Source organism: Tribolium castaneum, chromosome 1 (genome assembly GCF_031307605.1).
Source record: "Tribolium castaneum strain GA2 chromosome 1, icTriCast1.1, whole genome shotgun sequence".
In the NCBI taxonomy this organism is placed as follows: domain Eukaryota; kingdom Metazoa; phylum Arthropoda; class Insecta; order Coleoptera; family Tenebrionidae; genus Tribolium; species Tribolium castaneum.
In genome coordinates, this window is record NC_087394.1 from 26836639 (window position 1) to 26850171 (window position 13533).

The 13533-nt window shown below is 30.9% G+C and overlaps 2 protein-coding genes across 7 annotated transcripts in view; one reads left to right on the forward strand and one right to left on the reverse strand.

Annotated features, from left to right (window-relative positions):
- Positions 1-13533, reverse strand: part of LOC107397517 (ankyrin repeat domain-containing protein 33B) — a 53251-nt gene that overhangs the window by 3726 nt on the left and 35992 nt on the right. For all 6 annotated transcript variants that reach the window (XM_015977928.2, XM_015977925.2, XM_015977927.2 and 3 more), the window contains exons 5-7: positions 10619-10748; positions 10434-10571; positions 1555-1782 (exon numbers count right to left, since the gene is read on the reverse strand). In XM_015977928.2, coding sequence (XP_015833414.1) covers positions 1555-1782; positions 10434-10571; positions 10619-10748 — 496 coding nt within the window. The remainder of the gene's footprint in view (positions 1-1554; positions 1783-10433; positions 10572-10618; positions 10749-13533) is intronic.
- LOC658632 (dnaJ protein homolog 1) lies at positions 1782-7147 on the forward strand. Its single transcript, XM_961762.4, has 2 exons — positions 1782-2375; positions 6666-7147. The coding sequence occupies exons 1-2, from the start codon at positions 1832-1834 to the stop codon at positions 7058-7060; spliced, it is 939 nt and encodes a 312-aa protein (XP_966855.1). The 5' UTR covers positions 1782-1831; the 3' UTR covers positions 7061-7147.

The window sequence follows — 13533 nt, forward strand, 5'->3', positions numbered from 1 at the left end:
ATGACTCGAATAATTATATTTTTTAAAACTATTAGATAATACTGAAGCTAAAAAAACCTAAAAAACTTGAAAATTATCAAAATTAGCATAAAAATAGCACACAAAAAATTTGGTTTATTTGAAACAGAAAAGCTTAATTTTCCTATGCCGACAAAAAATGTACGCTGCTCATTAAAATAACGAATTAGCAAAATGCTAGCAACCCGAACCCAAGTTATGAGTCTGGAAGCGCCAATTTATTGATTACTTGTTTTTTTTAACAGAAGCCAATCAAATTTTTTACTGCTTACTCTAAAGAACAATCAAACTTTTTGTTTTTTCTGTCGCATTTGGGCTAAAAATTTGAAAATCTTTAACAAAACCTGGATTAGTAAATGTGTCTACGACTTCTAGTTTTACGCTTTTTATAATCAAATTTTCAAAAATTGTTGGCGGCATCGAATTTGAAGCCTTTTTGCCTGACGCTTCTAAGCGATTTTTATCCAAGTAAATCAAAAAGCAAAACTTCCGACATTTTTTTTAAAAATTATCATGACTCAAAATTGGTAGTGGTACCAACTTAAAGACCGTTTGGCATGATTTTAGGTGACGTTTTAATTGCCAATGAAATAAGTTTTTGGATTGGTACAAAATTTCTTTGAAGTGAATTCGGAAATAAAATTAACTAGACGCCCTCTGGTGATGACTTTTGAACTATGTCGAAAACAGTAAAGAAATTTTCGTAATGCCACATTTAACTGACATTTAATGACTTGTTCAACAATTTTGCGTGTATAGTGTTAATTACTTACAATAGAAAGGATTACTTTAAAAGTAAGTGGTGGTAAATACTAGCGTTGACTTTGGTTCTGTAATTTTTCGTGGTATAAAGTGTTTATTGTTGGAACATGAAAGTGGATAAAAAGTGAAAAATATTTAAATTTTGATTACAAAGTGTTATCAAACAGTTGTCTAATTAAAGATTATAAGTAATGGATCACAGCGAACACAAAGTTTGGCTCAAGAAATCAATAAATTAGTGAAGTGTTATGAATTTTAGGTTAGAATTTTCCACTGAAAAAATCATGAAATGCTGCGGTAAATCTACAAAACTACAATAAAGATTAACAACTGCTGATACATTTAAACGTAAATTATGCCAAAAGGTAGGCTTTTCAATGTCTTTGTAATAATTTTCCAATAAAGAAAGTGAACCAAACAGTCATTCGTTATTCGTGTTTTCCTCGTCATCTCTCATTTGTCAACATAAGTTTCTTGCATCAAAGATGCAATAATCATTCCGCATAGGCAATGTAATAATTGTGAAGCCCCAAAATTCGTACAACGCTCAAAATATCCGAATAAACATTTTCCCGCCATTTATGGTTACTGTTTTCGACCTAGCTCAGTGGCGCCCCCAACGGTAATTTTACTTCCGAATTGATTATTTGAATATTTTTGAAAATTTGAGGAACCGAAAATAAATCGTTTGCGGCTTGTCTGCGTCCAAATTCCCTTTACACACCGTCTCCGGCGATAAATGTCGTGCTGTAAAAGAATAAAACTGTCCCTTACCGTTCGAGGACTGTTGCGGAATCGGCGGAACGGGCACGACTTTTCCCATAAGGACTCTAGCCCCCAGCTCGTTCTCTCCGCCCCAATTCCCATACGACGTCGATCTCTCCAAAAGTCGTTGTCTTGCATGCTTCTCAATAACATCGGCACAAACATACCGACCGCAAAATCTCGCCCACTGATCGGCACGAAATCCACGTCCATTATCACGCAATGTTGGATTCGCTCCTGAAACCATAAGAAAACGTCACAAATTCCAGTCAACGGCCTGTCAAAAATGGGCCGTGATTTTTACAAAATTCTCGGTATCAACAAAAACGCGTCAGACGATGAAATCAAAAAAGCCTACAGAAAATTGGCCCTCAAGTACCACCCCGATAAGAACAAGTCGCCAGGGGCTGAAGACAAGTTCAAAGAAATCGCAGAAGCGTATGAGGTGCTGTCTGATAAGAAAAAACGCGACGTGTATGACGCTTATGGCGAGGAGGGTTTGAAGGGGGGTGTGCCGGGGGGAGCCCCCTCAGGGTTCACTTACACGTTCCATGGGGACCCCCGGGCGACTTTTGCACAGTTTTTCGGAAGCGCGGACCCCTTTCAGAATATGTTTGAGTTTGAAGAAGGGGGTTTCAGCGACCCTTTTACCCTGTTTACGGGGATGATTTCCAAAACGCAAGACCCTCCCATTGAGTACGACTTGAATGTTTGTCTAGAGGATATTTTACATGGTTGTACCAAAAATATAAAGATTTCCAGGAACGTGGTTGAGGGTAATGGACAGAGAAGGCGGGAGGAAAAAATGCTAACAATCAATATAAAGCCAGGTAAAAAGCAATAATTATCTGTGTTCTTGAAAAGAAAACGTGTCTTCTTTCGATTTCCGAGTTTGGTTTTTTAAGGGAAAGAAAATTACTCCCTTGAGAATAATCCAATATAATCGATTTACCTACGATGTTTATGCATAAACTGAACATTTTTTCCGTACTTGTCAGTGCCCTAAAATCGAAAGCTGAGTGAATTTTTTGAGAACAAAGATGTAAAAATGGGTAAAGATTATAATAACTGCATTTAATGCTGTTTCTTTAACCTATTTCGAGTATTTAAAAAAATATATAAATTATTTTTATTCGCAGGTTCAGTCCTAAAATTCATAAACGCAATTCGGAAATAAAATTAACTAAACGCCCTCTGGTGATGACTTTTGAACTATGTCGAAAACAGTAAAGAAATTTTCGTAATGCCACATTTAACTGACATTTAATGAATTGTTCAACAATTTTGCGTGTATAGTGTTAATTACTTACAATAGAAAGAATTACTTTAAAAGTACGTGGTGGTAAATACTAGCGTTGACTTTGGTTCTGTGGTTTTTCGTGGTATAAAGTGTTTATTGTTGGAACTTGAAAGTGGATAAAAAGTGAAAAACATTTAAATTTTGATTACAAAGTGTTATCAAACAGTTGTCTAATTAAAGATTATAAGTAATGGATCACAGCGAACACAAAGTTTGGCTCAAGAAACCAATAAATTAGTGAAGTGTTATGAATTTTAGGTTAGAATTTTCCACTGAAAAAATCATGAAATGCTGCGGTAAATCCATAAAACTACAATAAAGATTAACAACTGCTGATACATTTAAACGTAAATTATGCCAAAAGCTAGGCTTTTCAATGTCTTTCTGATAATTCTCCAATAAAGAAAGTGAACCAACCAGTCATTCGTTATTCGTGTTTTCCTCGTCATCTCTCATTAGTCAACATAAGTTTCTTGCATCAAAGATGCAATAATCATTCCGCATAGGCAATGCAATAATTGTGAAGCCCCAAAATTCGTACAACGCTCAAAATATCCGAATAAACATTTTCTCGCCATTTATGGTTACTGTTTTCGACCTAGCTCAGTGGCGCCCCCAACGGTAATTTTACTTCCGAATTATTTCGCAGATTTTAGTCTAAAATAAGCGAAAAATCAGGTAAATAAAGACTTATTTTTGTTTCGATCAATTTCGCCAAAAGGGACAGTTAAATTTAGTAAACCACATCCAAAATGACACAATTCGTGCCTTTTTACTATGTTTGTAAGAAAGAGGCGCAAGTATTTTGTAAAATTTTTTCGTAAAAAGCCAAAAAGGCATGAATTCATGACAAAAGTGTTTTTTAATGTTTATGCGTGTTTTTTAAAACAGACCATAAATAAATGATCACAATGAGTTAATGACAAATGATAATAAAAGTGAAATTTTTGGCATTAGATTCGTTTTAAGCAATGAAAAACGCAAATATTTTGCGTAAAGAATATGCCGAAAAATTATTAAATCAAAACGGATTTTTCTCAAAAAATTTGGCTAATAGAAAATCTTTACATAAATTTTGACTTTTGAGCCAGGAACGCGATTATTTTGTAAAATTGTATTGCAACCAACTTAAAGAAAATTATTTCTTCGAAGTTATTCGAAAATTATTATTTTCGACATAATTTGGTGGAGGCGCCTCCACCAAATTATGTCGAAAGATATATGATCTTGTCTTTTTTAGTCACGTTTTACTAAAAACGGATCGTAAAATCATTAGAAAAATTAACGAAAGTTACTGACTTTTCATTCAGAAATGCAGAAATAGTCAACAAAAAGCCAATTAAAAAATCGAACAATAAAACACAAATAAATAGTTATTGTTAAAAAGTTGTACGCATTCTAGAATCTTTTTTTATACATTATATTTTTTCTTAGTGATTGCAAAACGCATTCATTTGTAATGCTTTGATGCAACTTATTATTATTATTATAACAAATAAAATCTTAGTTTTAACCAAAGACCGTGGTTTTAAGTAACAGTTAAACTAATCATTTCCCTATTCATTTGTGCGTATTTTATCATGAATTATTATTTTACTTCATTTATGTAGCCTACTTAAACGTTGCTTTATTTGTGGAAAGAAACTTTTTTTTTTATAAGTTGTTTGTTAATAATTTTATGAAAATAAATATTTGCACTCAGTCTCCCTTCAGTTTTCCAGATTGTTTTTTTTTTTAAGAAAGAACACATTTACGAGGACTCTTTTGAAAATATTCGAACATAATATTCGATTTACGTTGATTTTGGATAAGGCGTAACTGATTTGATCATTTTTTCAAATTCAAAAAGTGAACAAGATTTCCTTTTTGTCCTAATGACATTATGTCCAATTTTGTTTTTTTTAAACAAGTTATCAAAAATGACCACATATTTTCGAGCATTTTTACAGCCTGCAATGCAATATTGTGGGAAATCTCAAAAATAAACCAAAAAATTGGGCGAAAAATAATCACGTCAGGTAGAAAATACTGTAGTTGTACCTGCTTTTTCGATCATTTTTAAGCACGTTTTTGAGGTTAAAACGGTTCGAAACAACACTAAATTAGTCCTAAAATAATAGTCAGAAACGCAATTTTTTCGAAAAATATAAAAAAATAAACCGAAAATTCACCATTAAATGATGTTTTTTGCCTTTTTGACCGTTAAAGTCAGTAATCAGAAACAGAATTTGTAAATTAGAACAATTTTTGTCTGTTTTTCGAGAATTTTAGCCTGCAACGCATTATATAGCAAAATGTTGTCCAAAACTACATAAAAAATTACTAATTCATTTCAACAATATTGTGTGGCCATTTATAAACCTTTAAGCACGTTTTTAGCGGATCATTATTCATAAGATATCGAAAATGACCCAGTTTTTGCGTCAGAAATGCAACTTTGTCAACGATAAGCCTGCATTGTTTTTCTGTAAGTTTATGTAGAACTAAATACGTGGTCAGTGTTTATAGGACACACGTTATTCTTGGAAACATAAAAATTAACAACAATTTTGAGAAGCTTTTACGCATTTTTTGTACTTCAAGTTTATAGAAAAGTGACAAAACAAATAGGTAGTGAAGAAGTTTTTTTTAATTATAATCGGTTATAACGAGAGGCCAAAGGACTTAAAAATTTGTTCGTTATAACTAATCCTTCGTTCTAACTGAACGGCGTTTTTATGAAATAATTTTCATGTTAAATAAGTTCTAAAGTTTGAAATAAGTAAATAAGGTGTTAATAAAAAATAAATAAAAAAATAAAGTATAAATAAATAAATAAATAAAAAATAAAGTATTAATCTAATTTATTAAAAAAAATACAATACTACGTTTACGTAAGTATACTTATTAGAACAGTTAGGCAATTTATTTATTTATATATTTATTTATTTATTTATTTACTTATTTTTGTATGTACCTAGCTGTTTACGAAGTACCTGTGCATCGCTGATGAAATTATTCTGCAAAATCGGTATTGTTTATTGTTTCTTAGAACATAATAAAAGTACACGTACGCACAGTCACGATCAAAAAGAATGACACCCCTACCAACCGAACTGGATTTCAAAAATACGACTAATATTTTTTAAGTAATACACTTTAACAAACAGGTTAGTTTACAAACTGCTCAGCTAGTTAACACAATATCCAGCTAGTTTATAAAAAAGCCAACCGTACACATTAACCGTATCACATCGAAAATATTTGTGGCTGCGGTTTTACAAGTATCATTCTTTTTGATCGTGATTGTACATTATAACTGTCATAACCGCTTTTTTGCCTTTTTGCCGAGCGTTCGTTTAACCGAGGTTCGTTTGTTCGTTAAAACCGAACCAATTATAATAAAGGACTTTAAAACAGGACCTTCAAATTTCTTCGTTATAGCCGAGCGTTCATTTTAATCGTTATAACCGGGTTCCACTATATAAAAATATAGTCGTGTTGAGCTACACATCGACAATTTGACTTGTTCTTTTAAACAGAGAACTGTTGAAAATCAGGGTAATTCAAGAAAACTAGTTTTCGGCCAAAATAAAGCAAATTACCTCGTTTTCAAGCGACAAATCGTTGAAAATCTACCTACTCTAGCTATTTCAACGAAACTACCGCAAGTACGAAAATCGACGTTTTTGACCCAAATAAAGACAACTGAGCTATTCTCAGAGAATTTGGCTCGTTTTTATTAGAAGAATATTCAAAAACATCGTGAAAGGATTATTTTTTTACACCTCTAACCAATAGTTCCGGTGTTTGTTCTGGGTAAGTGGAATTTTTTCCGCAGGCTGGAAGGCCGGGACTCGCATCACATTCCTAAAAGAAGGCGACATCTACCCGAATAAAATCCCCGCGGACGTCGTCTTCATCGTGCGCGACAAACCCCACCCTGTGTTCAAACGTGAGGGCACGGACATCCGCTACACGGCCCAGATTTCGCTGAAGCAGGCCCTTTGTGGCGGCTCCGTGACCATCCCCACACTGAACGAAAAAAATGTTCGACTGGAATTGGGTCCCGAGATCATCAAACCGACGAGTGTGAAGCGCATTCCAGGCCAAGGATTGCCGTTTCCGAAAGAACCATCAAAACGGGGTGATATCATCGTCGACTTTAATATAAAGTTTCCCGACAAGTTGACGCAACAAGTGAAGAATATTTTAGCGGAGAAGCTTCCCAATTAACCCGGTTTTAAGCGAAAAAATGTAATTAAGTAGTAACTGCTGTGAATCGTATGATAATAAAGTCAATAGGAGCCGAATTCGCTCAAATGTGACATGATTTTTGCACGATTGAATATGGGATTGATTTATTTCAAGGGCGGGGCAGTGGCGTGTGTGACCCATTTATTTACACCTAACATACTTTAATTTTTTTATGGGAAAGAACTGATAGATGCGTTTGTTATTTACAAAACGAAATCTGGTCAAGGTAAATAATTTCGCTTTGGTAATTAGGTGTGCAGGCAGAATTTCAATTTAAAGATATTAAACGGCTGAATATTTAAAGCGGCAAATTGCTCCCTTGAGATTTGCTGCTCGCTTCGTAAGACTTTTAATTCTGGAGGCTCATATTTTATTAATTTGGTATTGAACACAATTTAAAAAAAGCTACGTTAAAGGTAAGTACCTGGAGATAATAAAATAATTAGTGTTATATTATTTAGGTGAGTAGGTACATTTTTTTTGGAGTAGGCGAACTTAGTTGTTGATTTTGTTTCAATTAAATAATAAATGACATTGGAAAAGCGCTTTTATTGAATTCCGGAAATCCGTACTTGTAGAAGTAATAAAAAACAATTTTCAAAATAATTGTTATTTAATTAAAAAAAGACAAGTCTAGAAATACAAAGTGTTCGCAAAGTTGAAGCATTCCATTTAACACAAGATACTGTACATTATTCTTAAGAGTTTTAGTCTAAATTGTCCTAATAAAATGTTTTTAATGCCGGAGATAATTTTTAGTTTTTCTAAAATTTTGAGTCCGGTCCTGACTAACTTCCGTTTTGAGATGAGCGCTTCAACAGCCTGTATAGGCATGTAGATTAAAACGCATTTGTTACACTCTAAAAAGTAGTAAGATCAAAAAAAGTCATAAAAAAATCTAAAAACTGTAAAAAAAGTGTAACAATTTTTTCAAAATTGAAGTTATAAATTTTTGTTATTCATGTTAAACGATTCTTATTGATGTTTTTGTCTTTAGAAAACAGAATAACAAATCGAGTAATAAATTTTTGAAAAATGTAGGTACCTACATTCTGGTCACAAAAATCAATTTTTAAATATTGCTTCGGAAAAACAATACAAAGTGAGTCTGCTAAAAGCACTGTAACCCAAAAACTAGCAGTAATCAAAGAGAAATCAGCGTTTGTTCTTAAAAACATTAAAGTATTTTTCTCTATGTATTGAACTTTTTCAGAATTTTTAGACTATAGGCGGATTTATAGAAAACTTCATTAAATCTTAATTCGTTGTTAAAAGTTAACAACGCGAGAAGACCAATGAAATTGGTTCAATTTGGTCACGTGATCAGTTAATCACGCATTTAATTAAATTAATCACGCTTCTATTAGCGACAATTTTTATACGTATTTTTTGCAAAAAAACATCATAAAAGCGTTTTCTGAATTAGAATTAGACTAGAAATAATAAAATTTCGATTAACTAATAATTTGACTTATATGTATTTTTTTCTATGCAATTAGTAATTTTAATTAATTAATTAATACCTATTTATAATAAGAAATTAAAAAAAACAATCTACAAAAATTTACATGCATAAGCAAAAAGTATTATAGTAGCAAACGCTTGTTGCAGTGAAGTATCCTTTCATTCCATTAAAAAAAAAAATTAAGTTTAAAGTATTTGTATAATTAATTATAATTGTTCATCCCGTTCGTCTAAACATGTACTTTTTGGGCACTAACTAGCAAAAAAATAATAATTGTAAAAGCTCAGCTCCAGTGTCGCAGATAGAGATAATTTATAGAGTACAAGCATATTTTCACTGAAGAAACTAATAATAACCACTCAGAAACGAGTGTTTGCTATTAAATATGTTGCTTTGTACATAGGTTTTTTAAAAAAAATTTCAACGACTCCTTATACTTAAAATTTATTAATAAATAAATATGCCTCTGCATTTTTTTTGAAATAGTTCTGTGCAAAAATAAGGAAATAAAATTGTCTCAGGCTTAAGTTTATTTGTTGTATTTTGTAGCTACAAAAATTATTGTGAATTTTACACAAAAAGCTTTATCTATCTGTTTCCTGTCTCATTTTAGAGGTGGTGATGAATTTTTATTGTATGTTTCAGTGTTTCTAAGCTAATTATTTTTAAAACTTTATGCAAAACAATCGCCCTAGAACATAAATGAAGAATAATAAATAGTGTAGTAAAGTCTAAGTGAATACTAAGGTGTTTAAAACACGCGCGAATTTTTGAGCACGACGGCGAAGCCGGAGTGCGCGCAACAGAGCAAGTTTTCTAAAGACCAGTTATTCACGAATACTTTACATAATTTTTTTATTGGTAGGTACACTTTAAAATCATAAATACTGATGTTATATTATAAAAATTGGAAATAATATAATGTGAAATTAGTCCACCATTTGTTGTTATGGAATTGATTGTCATTAAAATAAAAAATCATTAAAAAGTTGCCATTTATCTTCACGTTTCTTGGGCTACTGATGTTGCCATTGACACTTTAGAAAACGCACGTTTTTGAAAGTTGGATGTATAGACGCTGCTGCGTGCTAAATAAGCAAAATATATTACCAATAAAAATATATTTTCAATTTTTTTTTGTTTTGTGTAATTCTTATTTCTTTATTCTTTTTTATTGTTACCGGAAAAATAAAGAAGTCTACTATCAAAACAATAAAAAATTAAAAGTGTCAGTTTTCATAAAAAATAATGTCATTACTCAAAAATCAAATCCTATCATAGTATCAAAAATATAACATTTATTAACAAAAATATGACCCTTGTGGGTTACTTTTTTGAAATTTACGGAAGTAAAAAAAATCAAATGTTTACAATGATTGTCCCGAAAATGTAATTTTTCTTTAATTACTACTACTAAAATAATTTTGCTTGATTATGTTCTCGCTGCGCCACTCATCTCCAAATATGAACACTAAATAAATGATAAGTAAAACCGTTTTATTACATAAAATTGTATACAATTCCGGGGTCCTCGTTTCCAAACCACAAAAATTGTGGGTTACTGGAGCGCAATCGTTAAGAAATCAATGCATATCTTCAATAAATAATAAAGACAGGTAGTGGCAAGTAGTAAGAAACTTCTAGTTTTAAATGATCAATAGCTTTGCCACCCTCCCACGCCGCGGCAAAAAATTAATAACGCACGTTATTATTAATTAAAAATGCAAAAACAGCAATTTTAAATGTCAATTATTTTTCACGTTCCAACCAATTAAACGCATTATCTAAAATAAAAGCCAATCAATTATTATTATGCGCGTTCGGTGCTATTTACAAAATCAGTCAATCAAACCTTGTTTTGAGCGAAACTTATTACGCTTCACTTACCTGCGAACAGTAATAATTTGGCACATTTGTTTCTTCCTTGAAGCGCAGCTTTCATCAAAGCCGTAAAACCTAAATTATTCCTAGCATCGATTTCGATTCCTCGACGACTCAACAAACAGTTTAAACATTCAACTTGTCCTGCAATTATCGAATCATTAATGAGCAATTAATTCCGGGCAACTTACCAGCTTGAGCAGCAAAATGCAGGGGAGTATTGCCTTCGTTATCGGGTTTGTTGGGATCCAAACTCGGTAATTGTAATATTTGTTCCAATAAGTCTATTGATCCGTTCGATGCGATGTAGCTCAGTGCCGTCTGAAAAATATTGATATTGTAGTAATCACAGATGCATTATCAAATAAATCATTCAGAGGTGAAATTCCATCACATCAAGAGGGAGAAGATCCAAACGCGTTTTTTTAAGTAAACATAAATCTGTTCTATTGATCCGCTCATTGACCATGACATTATTTTAATAGCGAGGTTGCAAAAATGATCGTCAAGAGGAATTAATTAAACTGCACTAATTATAAAGCACTGGAAGCTGTCTCAAGCGCAAATGCCAAAGGACTATCCAGGATTTTCATTCCGACGGTATTTTATTTCAATTTCAGTTCGACGATAATCGAAAGCAAATTTAATTCCATTACAGAAATCGAAAGTGAAAATATCTGTAATTCAAAACGCCAAGAATGTCTGAGTTGTTATTTTTAGATTTGTTTCACTAATACAGGGTGTCTCAGCGAGTTAATAAATTCCATTATTGACCCTTAAATCTCTACAGAGTGAATCTGGTAAAAGTTTATCAGCCATTCCATGATTACAGACGGGACACAATTCTGTCAACTGATGTCAAAAAAGATAGTAACAGTTAGAGTGATGATATTAAATTAAACATACAATAATCACAAATGTATTGTATGATTAACGATTTAATACTTGCCGACAATTTTCCCAAAATCATTGAAACTAATTGATTACGGACGGGACACGAATGCGTCTAATAAAAATTGAGTATGAAATAAGTAAAACAATCTGTGAATATTTACGAATTAGCAAAAATATATTAGATGTGCTAGATCTATTTAAACATAATATAAAGATTGTGAATGATTTTTTTTCATGAAAACTCTAATTGTGTATGAAATAAGTAAAAAAATATGTGAATATTCTCGAAATAACAAAAATAAGTTAGAAGTACTAAAGATCTGTTTAATAATAATAGAAAGATTATGAACGATTTTTTCATGAAAAAAGATAACACAATGAAAGTGTGTGACAAAAATGAAAAATAGTGAGATTACGGACGGGACACAAAAATTATATTAAGTAACAATTTCGTTGTAACTCGAAAATTTTAAAGAAAATAAAAAAATAGGCACAAAAACAATTATCAAAAAGAGAACACCGTTGTTGTAAAATTAAATTTGAAGTACCTACGTTTAACAATTAATATTTTGTCGTAAGCTTTAGAAAAATAATTTTTGGATTGTATTTCAGTTATAGGCTTGAAATTCATTACTATTTAAAGAAATATCATTTGAATTTATAAATAGTGTACTCCTGAATATTTTTTAACTAACCTGATCATTGACATATTGATCAAGTTGAAGAACCAAACAATAAAATTTCAAAAGCTAATATACAATTAGAATACATTTTTCCATCAGTTTGCACTGCATTATCAATGCTTTGTACTTTCCCGTATGCACCTAATTTTTTTTTATTTTTTTTCGCAATTCCTTATATTAATAAAATTATTAATTAATCAATAGTATTAATAAAATTAAAAATTAATATTGGAATACATACTATTAATTAATGGAAATTTATTGTTTTTTAGTGTCATTCTAAATAATCAAGTATTGCTTAAATGATGTTCTGTGTAACAAATACGTACAAAATGTTGCTATTCAAACATTACGTCTATTTCAATTTTTAATTTTTATATAATTAGGTAATTATTTTTTGAAGTTAGCGGAATTTTTTACAAATATTTGCACAAGATATTTAAGCATCGTTTGTTTTAGAATGGCTTAAAAAACAATAATTTATTTGTTAATTAATATTAATTTTCCAAAATTATAGTAAAATGTTTCTGTATCTAGAGTGCATAGAAACAAATATATATTGGTTTTTAAAATGCAGTAGAAGTATACTTGTAGCAGACTTACTTTTTGCACAAAATTAATAAATATTAAGACGCTGCATAATCTAAAATTATTATCAAGAAAACAAAGTGTTTCAGAAATAAATTACAATCCATTTTGTATAATATCTTATCATTTTTTGACGTAGCTTCTAATACTGACCTAAATTTTTATCCGAAGGTGTTAAACAAAATTTGCTCCCAATTTTAATTTTTTATTTTAAGATACGGGTTTCGGCCTAGACGGCCCTCATCCTCATCCAGTCCTACGTCAGGAATTTCCAGATAAAATATTTGATAAACATTAAAATTACGATTAAAAGTTCTTTTAAAAGGTCTTTCTGAAAATTTTCATTCTTAATATAGACCAATAGATTTTAATTATTATTAATTTATCAAATATTTTATGTGGAAATTCTTAGGATTCATAAAGGCCGTCTGTATCCTAAAATAAAAATTCAAATTTGGGAGCAAATATTTAACAACACCTTAGAATATTACCCCAGTTACCTATAATATTAACATGAATTTTTATTGGTCGATTTTTGTCGAAAATAAGAACATTTAAAAAAACATGTATTAGGTACATAAAAACTAAGAATATACTAAAAAGTCAAGTTTTCATCCCTTTAATAATAAAGAAGAAAGTTCAAAGATAAAGTTGTACTAGTTCTTTAAAGCATTGTAATTGAAAATAATAAAGAAGTTCTTAAAGAGTTAAATAACTATATTCTATTCGTATGACAGAAAAAAAATACAATAATACATTGTATATAGAAGAAATCACAAAACTTTTATAGTAGATAACCAAGTTTTAGCTTCTGGCGACAGTTGATGGATTTCATTGAGGCCTCCTTGAAAACTTTAAAGACATTTTACTTTAAAAAAATTATTTATTTAACTGAAATAAAAAACAAATAAACGTACTATTAAACTTAATAACATTTTAAG

Coding starts and splice junctions, on each gene's coding strand:
- LOC658632 (XM_961762.4), top strand. CDS start 1,832: ATGGGCCGTGATTTTTACAAAATTCTCGGTATCAACAAAAACGCGTCA. Junction 2,376..6,665: donor AACAATCAATATAAAGCCAG/GTAAAAAGCAAT, acceptor TTTTTTCCGCAG/GCTGGAAGGCCGGGACTCGC.